Genomic DNA, 17,937 nt, shown 5'->3' on the forward strand with positions numbered 1-17,937 from the left:
TCCCTTGCCTTTCGCCTTTGTCTGGAAATTTTATTGGACACCATTTGAGAAATTTCAAATTGAATTGCAGCCAAGAGGTCATTTAAATTTAGCTCTCAAATTTAATTAAAATTGTTTCGCTGGCATCTGCTAAGTGGTTTCAATTTGATTAAGTAAGCGGTGTGGTTTCGGCTTTCCCCAACTATTTGGGCTTCGGATTTTGCGCAGAGAAAGAGAAACAGGAAAACGCTTCCTCAACATTTTTTCACACTTTTGCAAATAAACCTGACAGGTTTTTTTTTGTTTGACAAGTAAAGGAGTCAAACGGTTGCCAAGGTCGCCCGAGGCTGTGACAGTTTCATTTTGTTTTCCACGTTTTCCTTTTTTATTGATAGAAAGATATCACACACAAGGCTGAGACGGCTGAAAACGGCAGGCCAGGCCCACGATTTTCTCCTGGAAAAACAGGGCATTTGATAGCATTTCAAAAAGTTATCGTTTCGCATTGCATACTTACGTGGCTGCGTGTGTTTGGCATGTTTAATCAGGCAGAAACCATAAGCAAATAGGCAAATTGTTTGCAAATAAACAAGTCGGAAAAGTTTACGAGAACGGTGGAAAAGCCAACGAGCAGAGGAGGGAAAACTTTGATGGCCTTTGTCAGGAAATAAAACCTTTTCGGCAAAGAGATTTACGTTCTGTTGACATTCAACAACTTTTCTTTAAAATATAAGGGGTGCTTGAGTTGATTCCTTATAAGATAAATGCGTTATCTGTTCCATTATTTAAATATATATGTGTTGATAAATAAAAAAATCAATGACTCAAAAAACATTTTAAGGAAAATCTAACACAACACGTTGTTTACTCTGCCTCGAATCCATCAAAGGAAAAAGCATTTGTACATTTTCCCAGAAATCTTTGTGTGTTTGCCATAACAATTTTTATTGTGCGCGAAAACAATTTGATGTGCGATTTACATTTGTTTTGCTGTCACCCCCAATGGGATCAATTACTGGGCTCGCATTCTCTCATTACGACCCATAAATAAGTCAATGAAGATGCGACTGACTGGCTGACTGCGCCATAATATTTGATGGGTTTGGCGTTTGACGGGGAATGACTGTCCAAAATTGTGGGTTGTCATGCCAAGTAAGATGAAAGGACGGCATTTGCTGATTGGGAGGAGGCACCGAAAAGCAGCAATTGATGCGTTAACCCCAATTTGATTTGTCTCATTGTCAAACGCTCCACAGACTTTCAAGTGCCGCCCCATCCCCAGCTGCCCCGAAGGATCCCCTTCACTTAAGCTGGCCAGATTACTGTTCATTAACATACTATAGTCCTGCCAGGACTCGTGTCTGTCAACAGAATCTGAGCAAACAATAACAATTCGGAACCGTCTGAGTGCCCAACAATAGTCGATGTGTGCTGGGGGCCGCTCAAACACAAACAAGTAAATAAATATGCTTCAGTTCAGCATAAATAACCCACGGATTCGGGGTGGTTTGTGTCGCTGCAGCTGGTGACCCACATTCCCGCAGATGGGCGACAGATTATGAGGGGACCGCTCGGAGGGCCTTTTTCTAGCCCGAAGAGCTGGGCAAATATGGTGGCAAACACTCGCCCAAGGAGATCTTAAAGTGTGTAAAGAGATATGCCAAGGAATGCTTAGTTCTGCTGGTCTTCAGGAACTGATTAAATTACATTTATCAAGCCATGGGGTTATATTTTGTAATACCAAATGGAGTAATTTAAAAACTAAATGCGCCTTGAATTCAATATATAAAAAAATTTTTAATAAAGTCTTGGATATAAAACAACATATTGTTCCACGCAAATTATGACAATTCATTTTACTTCATTGTATAAAAAATAAACAATTGTTTATTTTTTATATATATTTATTTTAACCATTTTATCCAAATGACAACTTTATAGTAAATTCAATTTAAAGAATCCAAACTAATTATAATTGCTAAAGTATATATTCTTATATTTAAAGATATAAAAACGGCAATGGACACTATATTTAAATATTTATGACACTATTTGAGTATGGAATTCCACTTCTTTATCAATAAGCCCTTCTATCTCATTAAAAAAATCGGATTTAATTTAAATATTCCAGTTATTGAATACAATAATAATCCATCTTTAAGCATCCTGATAATTCTTTTTGTTTTATCTGATACGAGAAACCCCTAAAACTGTATAATAAATAAGGCTTCAATAAAAAAGCATTTATAAATTAATCCTTAACAATTTAACTTCTGCAGACAACTTTACTCCTCCCAACAATCTATAGCTATCAATATAATAGTTCAATTCAATAACCACAATGAAATATATCAACTGCAACCGCATAAATCATGAAGCCAACTTTTATGACAATCGCATTTAATTTACAAGCCTCAAAAAGTTCAGCAGCTTTTCCTTGTCTTCCCGAGAAAATGGGAAAATGTTTGACCTCAAAATATGTTGTTCACGTTATCTCTTTGCGCAATTTTGCATGCTGCGGTGGCTGCAAACGAATTGATTTTCAATTTTTGTGCTTGCCTAAACGGAAAATTTTTGCAGGCCCACAGTGAACCAAACTGTTTTTCATTTCGGGGGTGTTGGGAAACTGCAATGCATTTATTATGTATGAGAAAATCAGGCAAGTAACTCATGTCGCTGGGAGAGCCTACGATATGGGCTCCATTCAACCTTCAAAGTCGGGGCTTCGGTGCCCCAGAAAACGCTAGTTCTGTCCCATAAGTTATATGCAAATGTATACACAGCATTTACATATATATTCGTTTATGAATTTGTTTTCGGGTGAAAAGCTTAGGGAAATCGCCCCGGGGAACCTCCAAATTATATTTACTCTCCAGTGAAAAGGAGGAATCTTTAAAAAATTGTCCCACTTAGGGTACAATTTAATTTTGAATTTAAGTGAGCATGCTCTGGGTATTTGTTATGCTAATTTATATACTTATATTCGCCCGAATATTTGTTGGCCTGACAGCCTGATTATGCACCGCCACTCGAGAAACCCTGACAGCTTTCGACACTTGTAAATTGAGAGCGATACGAGGTATTTTATTTTGTTTGCATGCATGTGAATTACCTAAATTGTGGCTGCAAATGGTAAACTGTTTTATCAGGGACGGCGCACAATGTTTTTGAACAACCAAATTCAGTTGAAGTTATTAATATATAGAGATAGTACCAAATATTTAGGTTTAAATTCATTTTAAGGCTTTAAATTATTGTATCTTTTGCTAAAGCTTAAAGCCATTACGTTTCTTGAACTCTTTATATTCTTCCAAAAACGTTTGTATATATGAGAACGAATCTTTATGCCTTTTTCCATCAACTTGTTACTTAAATTTTCAATGAGCCCAGCATACATCGAAATGCCATTCCCATTAAAGCGTAATAACTACAAGGAAAAATTGAAAATTCTCGCAGTCCCCACACGCACTTGGAAAAGCTCTTCATAATTCACGTGAAGGGATGGCAGCAAAAGCAAAAAGCCCCTTTTAAAGCCTTTTGGCATTTTTGGGGACACCAGAAAGTAATCACTTCCGCATCCCTGGGCATTCTTGTGGCAAGTCCTAGGTATCTCGTGGGTTGACCTTCGTCTCATGCTGATTTTACGCTGGTTACTGGGGAGGGTTCCTCGCGAAATATCGCTAATTTTGTCGATATTATGTTTTTGATAAATGACCTGAGCGGCGTTCGGTCTCAATTTGCCCACGGCTAAAGTTGCTCATAAGAAAAAGGGAGATGGATATCTGGCGACTAATCACTTAACGCGGGGATTTCACGGACTCCTGCCGTCGGACACATTAATCAGCTTGTGGCATATCAATCAAAGTTGCAGTTTCAAGTAGCAGAAGAAAATTCAGCAGCTTGAAGTTAAGTCTGGGGTTTGACTTTATGCATAAAAAGGGAAACTGGTTTGGCATTTCTTCTGCCGCAAATCTAGAATATTATATAAATACCGGCTAACAAAATAATTATTTGACTGCTTTGTTACTCAATTCATTTAAAAAGTGGTATCTCAAGTTCTGTAGTTGTTTTTTTACCTTTATCTAACTTTTTCAAAATCGTAGTAAAACTTACCAGCGAGTTTTCTCCAACTCTAACTTTTTCTCTTAGTTGTGACTTACGCCGTTGTGTGTTTTTCTCAGCTGGGGACTCTCAGGTGTTGTGGGTTAATGACAAAGTTGTTTTTCGCATTTCACTTATTCTGTAAGCTTCCTTCTCAGTATCCTCTTATCTCCTGCCTCGCCAAGTTTTCCAGGTATATCCCTAACTCGAACTAAGCTCCTTGTGGTGATAGTTATTTGTTGGCCAAGCAGAAGTTGCACTTACAAATGTGGCGTCATGGCGTATGAACCACGCTCCGAAGGATAATGAAAAACGGGAATGTAGTTACTAACTTTTCTTTGTTTGTGCAATTTTCAGCACAATTTCATTTAAGAGGGAAATAAAGATATTTATCACTACAGCGATTACTCATTTAACTTTAATTTAACCTTGAAGAAAGCTGGCGAACCCTATACAATCTCACATTCCCATTTTATTCACAGATAATTAAAGTTGCCCCATCATTGTCTGGCAGAGAGCAGCAAATCCATAATAAAACAGTTCAAGCACCTTTCATCAGCTTGCTCGGTTGGCAGTGGGGGGTCAAGGAGGCTAAGGGGGTTAAGGGGGTCGGGATTATCTGGCCGATGCCTTGGGGTGGCTACCACTCAGCACAATCAAGCATCAAGCCCGCGGGAAGCCTCCAATTGAGACATTTTCACATTCATTCATCTCTAAAGGAGCCTGACTTCTGTTTGGACAAATTAAATTTGTGTGTTTGATGTAATTAATTGGCCCGACCCGAAAGCCAGTCAAGCAAACAAAAATCCACGCTTGACTTGTTTCCACCTTAAATTTGGGTTTTTAAGCAAGATGTGGCAAAGTGTTCCCCAATCAAACCCCTTTTCCCGAAAGGCCAGCGAAAGACAATGGAAGTGCAGTCCCAAAAGTAGGCAATGCTTTTCCACTTCCGCTCTTTGCTTGTATTTGTGACGGGCCTGTCAAGAGACCAACACACATACATGGGGCGAAGGAAAACCCTGACCAATTAGCACAGGAACTGCCAGTTATGGCCAACTCTCAGGCACGTGCACTTGATGGCCAGCGATAACCGGCGAAAAACTTTCGCAAAGACATAAATCTTCGGTTCGGGGCCGAATTCGAGAGGCAGAAAAAAGCGAGGCCGTCAGCAACAGGCGTCGCAGAAGCCGCAGATGACAGCCAAGTGGAGGGGCGATTCAAACATTTTGACAGATAACAGCAGCCGCAGTTTCACCCGAAACAACTTTGGGGCTCTGCCTTTTCCCGGTACTGCAATTTAAACTCGGTCACACTTTTCCGCGAATCGCAAGCCCAACTGACAGCTTAGTTATGTCAAAGTGGGAATGGCACTTGAAAGTTATTCAGTGGTTTTGACAGCGTTTCATTAAGATACATTTGAAGAGGAATTTTTTAATTAAATAAAAGGTCTGTGGAAGAGCACTAACATTTAATATTGAACTAGTTAGTATTGAATTAAAATGGGTACAAAATGGTCGCTGGTTTTGTTAAAAATAGTTATGGCAGTTTTTATTTACTTTAAATATGGAAAATTGTTATTGAAAATGTTCTTGAACAATAATTAGTTAATTTAAAAATTTTACAATTAATTTTTTTATGAAATTTTTGTTCTTAGTGACGTAAAATATTTAAGGTATAATTTTAAAATTGTAAAAAAATATTTTCAAATAAGTTTTCTATATAATATTTTTATTATAAATATCTTTAAAGCATTCTAAAAGAAATTGTACATTTTCCGATCTCTCCATTTTGTTTCCAAATAATTCCTTATTTTCATAAGAAATATAAGTTCCAAAAAAGTGGCATATCTTTAAAGCTTCCCATAAAGGTGTGTATTTCGTTAAATTATAAACGATTCTGGCAACCGAAGTTATCCTAATTTCGATCCATATCAGCAGAGGCTCATTTTCGGGCTGCCTGTTGGCTTCAATAAGTCAATTAGACCTGACAGGATGAAGGATAGGTCTAAATGTGAATCTTGGTCTAGTTTCGCACAACCGCTTCCCATACGTCTCAAATAAATGCCCAACTCATTGAGGAATACGAACAATAGCATTGGGAAATCATTCACCCCTTCCAAACCCACAAAGCATTTACCATGACGTCGAGAAAAAGGGAAGCGGCAAAAATGATGCGTGGTTTTTGGGCCCTGATTATACTGATACGTATACGTAATGCATATTCGTTCGGGAAAATTAATAAATATTTTAATTAAACGGGCTGGGGTCACACGAAAATTGCAAAGTCTGCACGTGACTGGGCGCAAACATTTTCCACTTTCCCCACGAGTGTGTACACTCGAGGGAGCGCAGTTAAAAAGCAATTAAAATGCTATTGAAACACGGCAGTTGGGATCTCCGAGGAGTTGGCTCTGACATTGCATTGACCTTTGGCAAATAGAAAATTCGTTAGAATCAATAATTAAGTGCGATGAAGAAAGAAACACATCTATGTGTACACAGAAAAGAAGTCACAAATGACCAGTAACAATAAAGGAGCAGGGAAAATTAAGGCGATTGAAGAGCAAACACAATGAAGCGTGTTTCATGGGCCAAGAACTTGACAGGCTCCTGCCAGAGGGCCCCAACCCCTCGGATTTTTCCCGTTCCCCCAGGATTTTCCCCACCGCTCTGTGCAAACTGGGCCAAAATGGCATGGCATAGACAAATGGCAGGCGGAGAATATGAGCGAACAAGAAGTGCGAAACAATTGCGTGCTAAACGCCAAAAACGTCAAAGTTACACGAAAAAAATGGAGCAATGAGGCAGTAAATGGAAAGATAAATGGCCAAGAGGCCAGCAGACAAAGGGGAAAGGCCCGGAAAGAGGGCTAAAATGCGACATCGAATCTCAATGAATTTCTCTTCGTGTCGCGTCAAGGTCGTCCTATATAGGAGATCTATGGATACCATAGAAAAATCATTAAAACCATTAAACCATTTTAAAATATACAACAAAATTTCACTTCCAATATATAGGTTCCATAGTAAAACCTTAAATATATTATTTAGAAGATATTTAGATATCATTTCCAAGCTTTTACCCCTAAAATGTTATTTCGAATAGGTTTTAGAAGTTTTTTTATTATTATTCATAATTTTGTTGTTTTTTTTAGATTTATTACAAATTGAAAATGTCCAGAATATGTATGGATAGGCCGAATGTTGGATGTGTTGTGGCAGATATACATATCTCTATACAGTTTTCTAAATGTTATCGAGCTCCGCAACAGAGACGATATTTTTTTACAAATACAAGTAGTTGTATAAATATACGTTTTATATATAGCATCTAAGATATACAAAAAAGGAACAATTTATGAAACCCATTGGTTGTTTGATGTTGCTGCTTCAAATGGGAACTCATAAGTTGATTTTATTCTTTTATTATAATAAATGTAAATCGATTTTTTTTCATATTCTTGCACTTAACATTTAAGACAGGTTCTTAAGAAATCAGAAAATAAAAATTAAGGAGAGAGTTTGAGTTTTATTCGGTCGGTTACTTTTTTTTCTACGGGAAGTACGCACTTCTTGGCAAATGATTTTAGAACCCCAAACGGAAATGATGTTGTTTCCCGAGAGGAGTTCTAGCAGTTTTGAAAAAATTCAAACGTTGTTGACGGATATTAAGCCTTCGTAAAAAGGTCTAACACCTTTCATGCTACTGATCTACTCCAAAAGCTAGTTGTCATTGTTTTGGGGGCCCCTTGTGATGCATTCGTTGTTGTTCTTCAGGATGTTCTTGATCTTGTTGTTGTGTAGTTCGTTGTTTCGTTCGTTTACAAAATTGAGCGGTGAGCTAGGGAGGGAAAATAAAACATTATCAATAAAAACATTGCTTGAGTGTGTGCAGAAAACATTTAAATATAATCAAAGGTATATGGCGTGCAGAAGTTTTTACCAATGTTATATACAATTTGTCTAGAAATTAGGGAGTTCTTTAGTTTAAGTAAAATTTAAAATTAAAGTGAAATTTTGGAAAGGATATACGAGTTTTTGAAGTGAGAAGTATTTTATTGTAGGATACAGACTTTACGTATAAGAAATTACTTTAACAACAAAATGTTGAAATATTTTATTTTCTAAGCAATACAATCTTAATAAGATTGATCTACTTCACAAAGCACAGTATATATTGTAAACATTTTAAAAAGCAGTTAATCCAAAATTAAAGAACTCAGTAATTTCTCTACTAATAAGTATGTTTTATGTTATTAACGCTACATGTTGGGATAAACTACTAATACGGGGCACTACTGGGCATACTTTTCAATCGGATTTTATGCGAAAACTACAAGTCATTTGTGTAGTTTCTACAATGAACAATTTATCGTTTCACATGCTTTTCTTTTTCTTACCAATTTGCTTTTTACATTTCGTTACATGTAATTTATGTAAAATTAAGTACAAAAAAATTACAGAATTGCCATATGATATAGCGTCGCTTTGTTATTAGAGCTAACGATTGTTTGTGATATTGAATCTAAATATTTTGTTTAGAATAAATCCTCTTCCTCAGCTGTTTATGATAATTAAGATGTAAATAAAATAGAAATAATAAGGTTACATTTAAATAATATTGGACAATGTATTGGGTAAAATATAATTTTGCAAAAACATGAAAGAAATTCTAGTGCTAGCAGTGCTGTAGGATTTTACTAATTGTGTTTTAAAATTTTAAATATTAACGTTATTCTACTAATTATAGAAGAGCTATTTACGTACAATCCCCCAAAAGTGAAACATTTTTTCAAAAACGGGATCTTAAAATGGTTCATCTAATAATTTGTATAAAAACATTAGTTCCTTTCTCTGATGCAAGTCGTTTTCTCTCATGCTTTTAAGAAATACTTCTAGGGGCTCTCAAGGGTGGGGTGTTCCAATTCGAAAGTATTTACAAACTGTGTCTCTATATACAGGCGAGATCTTACCAATGGCCAAAATGAATTTCAAAGTTCCCCAAACGAACTCCCAATAATTTTCAACCCAGAATTGGTAAGGCCAGAGATATCTGTGGTCGGGTTATAGGTAATACTTACGGGTCAAGGGTCTGGCTGGGTGCTTGGACCACAAGTAGCGGTTCTTCACCGGCGACAAGTACGAATCGCGGGCCACGGGGCTCGAGGCACGGGGCACCGAGGTGGCGCGGAAGGGCACAAGGTCATCCACGTCCCACCAGAAGGGATCGCGCACGATCGAGGAGATCGGCAAGTTGGGGCTGGGGCTCAGCAGATCCCTGATCCGGTTGCGGGGATGGAAGATCGGGAGTCCTGTTTGGTTGGCATTTTCAGTAGCATAGTCATCAGAGATGGCGTGGTTGTGGGATGAAGGTGGCGTTTCGGTGTTGGTTTGTTGTGCGTTTTGTTGAGTATACAATCAGATGTTGTTTGGGTTTCATTTGGTTTTGTTTGTATTGTTGTAGCAATGTATACAAGAAGAGCAGAAAGAAAAATATTTTTTGTTTTTGCTATGCTTTTTAAACTAAAATAAAAGTAAATCAAATAAAAAAACAACGCTTTAACAATCAACAATAATTTGATATTTTCCATGCGTATGTTGGGGTTTCGTTGTGGAAAAAATACCAAAGGATAATGGCGGGGAGGGAAATGCATGAGGAAAGTATATTGATAGAAAAGGGATGACAAGTGGAAAGATAGAAAGATAGGCAGGCGCTACAGTGAGCACATTGATAAGCGAACCAGTGGGCTTGTGAAGGAGGGGTTCTGGTTGCGTTTTTTTTTTTTTGAGGAATGCAAACCGATTCAGTGAAGCGATTAATGGGTTTTCAAAATCTAGCAAAATTGATTGGTTTAAGTGATTATTTTAAACAGTGAGTTATTTGTCTTTATTTTTACATTTGTATTTTATTAAGAGACATATATAGTAGGCGAATTAGATATTACGGCAAAACGTATTTTGTGAAACTATAAAAAAAGTATCTAATAAGAAACAACTATTTTATGTTACTTATTTCAAGAAATTTTCTTTCTAAAAAAATGAAACAAAACATAAAAAAAAATATTTATATAAATTTATATAATACTGAACAATACTGTTTCCAGTTTATTCCCTAAATTTTGAATCTCATTCAATCGATTTGCATTCGAGGACTAAAGCGCGGCGCTTACGCTTCGGGCAACACTGTACTAATTTTGCTGATGCTGCTGGCAAACTCAACTCAAAACACGACAAATACTCGTGCTGGCGAAGCCAAAGAGTGGAAATAATTTTGACAAATTGTATGGCCATACGATGGGCGGGTGAACAAGGGGTCTAAAGCTCGAACGCATCACGAAAAATATGGCAACGATTTTTCAACGCGTTCGCTACCCCGTATCATCATCACCATCAACTCCATCATCGTTTGTGCCGCATTTCGCGGGGCATTAGAAGCCGACATAAGTCACATAAAATTCAACAGTTAGCACGCAAATTTCGTCTCTTCTTGTATCAGGACAATTTCGGAAATTCTTTTTAGGTGGGGAAAGAGTAGGAGAAATTTTGATTTTTACCCTCAGCATCGTAGGCGACTTCGGTGGGACGGGGTCCCCAGCGACCGGCTTTGACGGGAGTGGGACTTGGCGAGCCGGCGCGCTCGAAAATACCGAGTGGCCGACTGGGCGCGTCAGCGGGCGCCGAATCAGCCTCGGCGATCGCGGGCAACTTACGTTCAAAGAGCTCATCCAGGGGCTCCAGGGAGCTGGCGCGGAAGCTGGGCCGCGTGAACGGGGCCAGGCTGGTGGCGCGGTCGAAGACCGAGGGTCCGCCGCGGGGCACGCTGCCCTCGCGGTTCCAGTAGGCCGGCGGGGGCACGTACGGCTCGCTGCCGGCGCGGGTGCTCCTGGCAGGGCGGAACGGCGAGGCCGAGCGGCGAGCTGAAACCAGAACGGGGTCAAGTGAGTAACCAAGTCAAGATGGACCCATTAGGAACCGGAAAAGCCCCTGCCATAAGTTGGCCAGTCCAAATATTTATATTCCTTTCTCCTTTCCTTCTGTATTTTATAGAACAACCACATTTTTCACATATTTTTTTGCCTTAATTAAAGTATATTTCAAAATCAAACCATTAAGTGATAATTCAGAAAACAATATCGGTCTATATTTAAAAATTCTTACTATGCTTGTACATCTTTTGTTATTAAAAAGTTTATTTTAAAAAGAATTTAAGCTGCTCCAAACCTAAATAATTATCTTTAAATAAAATTTCAAGTAACTTTCAAGCTTTACAACAACCTAAGTATCGAACTTTTTAAGTAATTAACTATCTAACCATTTAACTTTTTAGTTATCTAACTTTCTTACTATCCATCCAGCTATCTACCTTTCTATTCTATATTAATATATAGATATTATATTAATATATAATATTAAATATTAAATACCAAAACATATTTATGAAAGACGTTAAAATATATCTTAGCCTATGAAGACTAGATATCTGTACCTCTTAAAACTCCTTCCCTAACTCTCGAACTTACCAGAAGAAAAAGCCTCACCAACCAACGATGTTCGAAAAGTGCTTACGATGGAAAACAAACAACATTCGACACAAGATACATAGTACGAATTACACAAAACTGTGGGCACGAAACATGATTACAGTAGGAAAAGTTCTGATTTGGGATTCCACAAGGGAATTTTACAAGTTGTCTGCCAGAGAACATGAAACATACATTTTCATCAGAGAATTCGTTAAATATTTCATTTGATTTTGTATAGATTTTTAGTTTTAAATAGTAATTTTTGAGTACTTGGCAGTTTATATACAGGCACCGCACAGTGTAACGTGAATTTCTATGCTTGATTTTAGTAGTGAAACGAGGGACTGGACGAGAGACAACAGCAAATTGAACTGGGTAAAACATTGACATATTAATATCGAAATGCGAATGAATGGTTAGAAAATTAACGACCAGAAAGATACAGTTTTCCGTTGCGATAAGAAGTTCCAAAACACAAGTTTTCTTGATTGGTATTATATGTTTTTATTATTAATTAAGGTTGGTTCTTTAAAGTACTCGAAGGGCGGAAATAGTGTTCTTGGTTCGGGTAAAGTCGCCGGTGGGGCTACAGTGGGCTCGAATAGTCGATTTAGCAGCAAAAACTATGCTCTTTGGTACAGCAGCTGTTAGAAGAAAGGCTTAAGATTATCGGGGTTCGGATGGATGGGCGGTTTTTAGGGACGAATGATTGGATGGGCTCGTTAAAAATGTTTATATTAAATATATTTAATGGCTAAAATTAAAATTAGAGTTTTTTATAAATGTTTTGTTGTTGGTTTTATTACTTTTGTTGTTGTTGTTGTTGATTTTGTATAAGTTAATAATTAAAATAAAGCATTTGTATATTTATATATATATATTATACAATGAAACATTTAACGAAATTTTCACTCGACTATTGCTGGGTTTCGGGATTTCTTTTTACAGACAGAAATTGATTACAATTAATTTTCGTTTATCCTTTCGCAATGTTTAAGTTTAACAGATTTTGCGTAAATTTACAAGAGTCTTACTACGAGCTAAGCAAACAAAAGTATCTTTTTCATTAACGCTCAGCGCTTCAAACCTTTATAGCTGCAAAATAGAGTTTAAACAGAACAGAGATTTAGGCAAAAATCGATTCGTAACTTTGATTGAGAAAAGTCTGCAAAAGTTTTCATATTTGATGTTGGCTGAATTTGAAAAAAATTTCGTTGAGTTCGTTTTAGATGTTGGGTTTCAGATTTCATTTGCTATTTTTTTGAGTTCGTGCTTACACTTTGTATTTAAAAATTAATTTTAAATTGTTCGTTGTTGATGTTGTTGTGTGGTTGTTGTTGTTTACTTTCCCGCCGATGTTGGTGTGGGATTTTGTTTCTGGCATTGGATTTAGAAAATGTCTTTGATATCCTTACCCTTGTTGAGCTCGGCCAGCAGCTTGTCCTCTGGCTCGTACTCCAGGGGCACCAGCGAGTTGGGCGTGAGTGGCTTGTCCCTCAAGTAGAGACCGTAGCGAGATGGGTACCTGGACGGGAAATATATTGAAAAATGATATTATGTCATGGGAGAATGGCAATGGCTAGGGGAAACGCACCTGCGCTCGATCTCCTGCATGCGCTTCAGATGATCATTCCAGGCCTTCTCTGCGTCGTAGTTAGCTGGAACTGTCCACAAAAAACAGGGAATATTTAAAAAAAATACTCAACATTTTCCCATTTTTGTTTAGGCACTCAAAAGCAAGGCAAATACAATAACAAACATAAAAGTAATTGCTTACAGAAAGTGGTATCGTTTATGCATGGGCTCACGCGGCGTATGCGCAATATTCGATACGTACGCAATCCCAGAAAGCGAAATTATCATAGCGAAAGCGGGGAAAAGAAGAAAGGGTATTGGAAAATCAGTAAAGCGTATTAAAAAGCAATTTATTACAAATGAACTGCGCCCAACTGCGAGATGAAGTACAAGCCGTGGTTAGGTGATAGATCGATGGGTGTTCATAGCAAACCCTTTGATGGCCCATTGTTTTGATGGATGGTCGATGGATGGAGGCGACACCGCACACAGAGAGAGAGCAACAGCAGGTTGTTTAAAGATTTTATTTCACACACAAAACACATACATATGTGTATACACACAACTTTGTATACTGGCTAGCAAATAAATCATTTTCTAATTTCGGTATTTAAACTAACAGCTACACACAAAATCCTTTTCACTAAATTTAAGTTGTCTTTGGCCTAGAGAGAACAACAATATATATTTTTATAAATATATATAGAGAGAGTGCGCATAAAATATCAAAAAGATACGTATCGCTCGGATACATATGTGTATTTATTTTGACGACACACATTTATGTATATTCTGAAACATTTATGAAAGAGAGAGAAAGAAAAAAAACAATTGGTTAGTCCAACAAAAAGCGAAAAGAAAACTATAATTTAGGCAAACGGGGTACCAGGTTGAGGGTGGCATTGGGGTGGTGCGGGGGTGGTGTTTTGCCAGTGTGCGAGTGTGTGGAAATTCGGAAAATCGGAAAAAGAGAACTTCGGTTTCCGCGCATCGAGGGCCGCCACAGTCATTTGATCCCAGAGCACGCACCAAAAAATTGAGTCAAAAATTCCTCACATATATACCTGACTCGATATATAGCCCAGAAAGATGTGCTTTTGTTTGTGTGTAGCCTGTATTGTCTAGATTTTTTGTTCACTTCTGAGGTATTTTGCCAAAATCAACGCGAACGAGTCGGAGCGAAGCGAAGCTTTCATTGACGTAATAGCATTTGGCTCTTGGCGCTGGCAATTTTATTTTTAAATTTATGAAATCATAGCGCTCGCACAAAGACCATCGCAGGTCGTAAATGAAAAATCATAAAAATATGGCGGTTCTGAGATATTCAAGGTGTTGTCAAAAGCTCTTGTGGCAGGCGGAGGCAAAGGCAACGGCGAGAATGCAGTTGTGAGATGATTGAAATGACTCGACTGATTGATTGATGGCGCGTCGAAGCGAGGCAGAGCAGCTGAAAGAACTTGTTACGTTCGGATCAAACGAAGCTTATATAACCTTGCAAACTTCTATCACGGGATTGGATGCCCTTACTATCTTTAACATATAGAGATCTTTATAAATTTGTAAGATATAATAAGACTTTCATAGCGGTTTAAAATGTATATAAGGTTCCAAAATGATTTAAACTTTAAAAAATATATATTCTTTAAGATTTGCATACCGATTTCTACATTTAATTTAAAATTTTGGTTTTTAAAAAGTGTATATGAAATCCCAAAATGATTCTACGCATTTTAATAAAGAAATATCAAAAACGTGCAGAACCATTTGATTTCGCTAAACTTTTCTTCGTTTGTACATTCTCCAAACACTTTCTAGGAACCCTATACCTGATAATATCAAAAAGTTCGATCAATATTTGCAAGGCGTCGGAAATCGAATGTATTAAGATAAATATTCTTGGCTGTGTAAAGAAGTTAGGCGGGGATCGGCGGCAAATGGTGATTTGGCCCAACTTACTTGTTCGGCTGTAGTGATGATCGTAGATGGCACGGGGCGAGTAGCCGTAGGTGTCGCGGCTCACTGGCAGATATCTGTAGCCAGAGGACTGGACGCGCTCGTTGGCGGTGGCGGGCTCGTCGTAGATGCTCCTGTAGGAGGGCGAGTCCAGGTAGGAGCTGTAGGGACGAGAGGCACGGGGCGCCTCGTGGGCACGGATATCCTCGGAGCCTATAAATAGGTGTTTGGATAACGCCGCGTTAGTTCATTGCTTTCAAATATTTCGGCTATTTTAACTATTTGGCTCAATGCCAGCGGGGCAAAAAAAAGCCGAGTTGATCTCTATTCTGTGTCTATCATAGATGCGCCCCTCTGTATGTGTATCCCATATTCTTTCTTTGTTTTAAGGCCTGAGCACATATTTTACAGATTTCTCTCTATATTCTTGGGATGGCAAAAAGCTTTCCCAACAGAGCGGATCTAAGTATATAGCTCGGCTGATATGACACCTGCCAAAATAAATAGACTATACATATAGGCTAGGCTATTTGTGTTACTCATTGCCCAAAAGTTTAATAATATAACAGTCGAGCGTCCCTAAATCTGCTCAAATTTGGAATACTTAAGTGATATTTTATTAAAGTTCAATATTTAATAATATATCAGTAAATACGCCTCTATTTGATATATTTAAGAACTTTTAGGTGTTTCCTATAACATTTTCAACTTACCCTTCAGGGACCTGATGTAGGACTGCCAGAACTTAGCCTTCTTGCTGGGGCTCTCATTGCGCCCAATCATTTCCAAGTGGTTTTTGAACATTTTGATCGATTTGTTTTGTTCTGTTCACGAAAAAATCGTTGAACTCGTTCGCTGCAATAGAGTTGGGAAGAAAGATGTCTTAGCAATTTTCCAAAGTAATCCAATGTCTTTTTCGGGGTTTTCTTTCGTATTATTCTATTTCCCGGGAAATGCCAGGCAACACACACGAATTCGAATCGTTTTTCTCTCGATTGACGGGATGTTTTCTCAGTTCAGTTTTTTGCTTTCGCGCTGAAAGTCTCTCGGTTCGAAAATAAACAGGCTGTGTGCCACTTTAGAGCAGTGCAAAGATTATAAAATATATACATATATCTAATATAATAGCACGATCAGACAAATGGCTCCTACGGCAAGATCAATCTCACTAAAAATAAATATATTTCTGTTCGGCTTTTCAGTTTTTTCGTGTTGCTTCTTCTGGTTTGCTCGAATATAAAAATATTTTTATGTTTTATAGGACATTTCACACTTTTGTGTATGAGAACCTGAGAAATCGTGTAGTCTAGATGTCAGTGTGTGCGTGGAAGTGTGCGTATCTGTATCTGTGTGTGTGTGTATCTGTATCTGTGTGTAAGCTGCAGCTAAATTTGCTTTTATTTATAAATGTCCTTGAGTTGAATTCGTTCTGTTATTCTGGCTTTCATCGGAATTTCCTTCAGTATCGAAGAAATGTGCTAGGATTTTGAAACTATTTTGCTGAAGAACGTAAAAAGTATGAACAATTTTAATTTAATGTTTTGTTTTCGATTTAATTATATCAAATTAAACTGTAATTTAATTCAATTCAATATTTGTTGTTGACCATTTCACTGCACAAACTCTTGAAGGGCTCCAACACTTCGGTATCAAATGTCATTCTTATATAATCAATGTCTCTTCTCTATGGAATATCGTTTCATTCATAACTCTCGATCATTTTTCCATAATTTGTCACCAGTTAAATGTTTTTCTTTCATCACACTGTCTTACGATAACACACTTTATTTAATTTGACTTGATTGTCTTTTATTCCGTTCATAATTATTTAATTTACTACTTAGTTGTGTTGTTTAATGTGTTTCAGGTTCGCTTACAATTTAAATTTACTCCTAAAAAATAGCGATCTATCCTCAACGAAGAATTTTTTCAAACTGCAAACCCCAAGAAAATTCGCCTCACCAATTTTACTCGTTTCAGAATTTTGCCATTCCGTTTCGGCCCCAAAAGCACGGCGCATTCCTTTACGGCGTAGGTTGCTCTATCCGTGAGTGTTTTTCGGCGTATCTGTGTGCCAAAGCTCCGGAGATCGGCTATGGAAAGCTTTCGGATATTCTTATAGATCGTGAGGGGCAACCCACTCATTGTTTGCAACGATTCCATACCCAAGTCGCTGTGACGCCGACGACGATCATAAAAAGAAAAGCCACCTACATGATCCTATATTTCTTTCAGAAAATCCCGAATCTTGTTTAAAATTTCATTTGATTGCGTTTGGTTTTCCGTATCGTTTTTTACCATTTCAACTTTTTGCATTATTCTATTGGTCACAGGAAATGCGTCAATTGTGGTATTGAACTGACCAATGAACTCTGTACTCGGTATAATTCACAACAATGATTACATTATTTTATTTAATTAATGCTTAAGACATTGTCAGAAGGCCAAGTAATTTTCCTTCGTTGCATATAAATTGTGTTTATTTGTTTACTTTTTCTCTTGGTTTTGGCATTAGCTAAAATATAGTTTCCTGATAATTGGAAATACATTTCCAGCCACATGCCCACACAAATAATAAACAAAACTGGTCCAGCTAAATAAAAGTCGAAAGCGTAGATACTTTACCTATACATTTTTGGTGTTTAGAGCGTTTTGAGATATATTTTGAAGAGTTCAAAGTAAATATTTTAGTCATAAATCATTCACATAGGTTATTATGTATTATCATTAAATGACCGTAATTATTCTAAAAAGCTATATACTTTTTGTTATTGAGGGTACCTGTTGGTTGCCCACGTGCGACCTAAT

The 17,937-nt window shown here is 37.5% G+C and overlaps 2 protein-coding genes across 8 annotated transcripts in view; one reads left to right on the forward strand and one right to left on the reverse strand.

Moving 5' to 3' along the window:
* The window catches only part of LOC108031763 (soluble guanylate cyclase 88E), a 38,538-nt gene that overhangs the window by 10,379 nt on the left and 10,222 nt on the right, over positions 1-17,937 (forward strand). The gene's annotated exons all lie outside the window — the stretch shown is intronic.
* LOC108031564 (uncharacterized) lies at positions 7,182-17,129 on the reverse strand. 7 transcript variants are annotated; one of them, XM_050888746.1, is made up of 9 exons: positions 17,007-17,129; positions 15,843-15,984; positions 15,133-15,342; positions 13,196-13,244; positions 13,017-13,126; positions 10,789-10,995; positions 9,160-9,390; positions 8,479-8,639; positions 7,182-7,919 (listed from the first exon to the last, which is right to left on the reverse strand). In XM_050888746.1, the coding sequence occupies exons 2-8, from the start codon at positions 15,931-15,933 to the stop codon at positions 8,617-8,619; spliced, it is 921 nt and encodes a 306-aa protein (XP_050744703.1). In that variant the 5' UTR covers positions 15,934-15,984; positions 17,007-17,129; the 3' UTR covers positions 7,182-7,919; positions 8,479-8,616. The 7 variants fall into 7 exon arrangements, with proteins under 7 accessions (XP_050744703.1, XP_016960605.1, XP_043946941.1 ...); XM_017105116.3 differs by having other exon boundaries at positions 13,196-13,265; XM_044091006.2 differs by having other exon boundaries at positions 10,633-10,995; positions 13,196-13,265.

The sequence above is a fragment of the Drosophila biarmipes genome, chromosome 3R (assembly GCF_025231255.1).
Source record: "Drosophila biarmipes strain raj3 chromosome 3R, RU_DBia_V1.1, whole genome shotgun sequence".
NCBI classification, from domain to species: Eukaryota; Metazoa; Arthropoda; class Insecta; order Diptera; family Drosophilidae; genus Drosophila; species Drosophila biarmipes.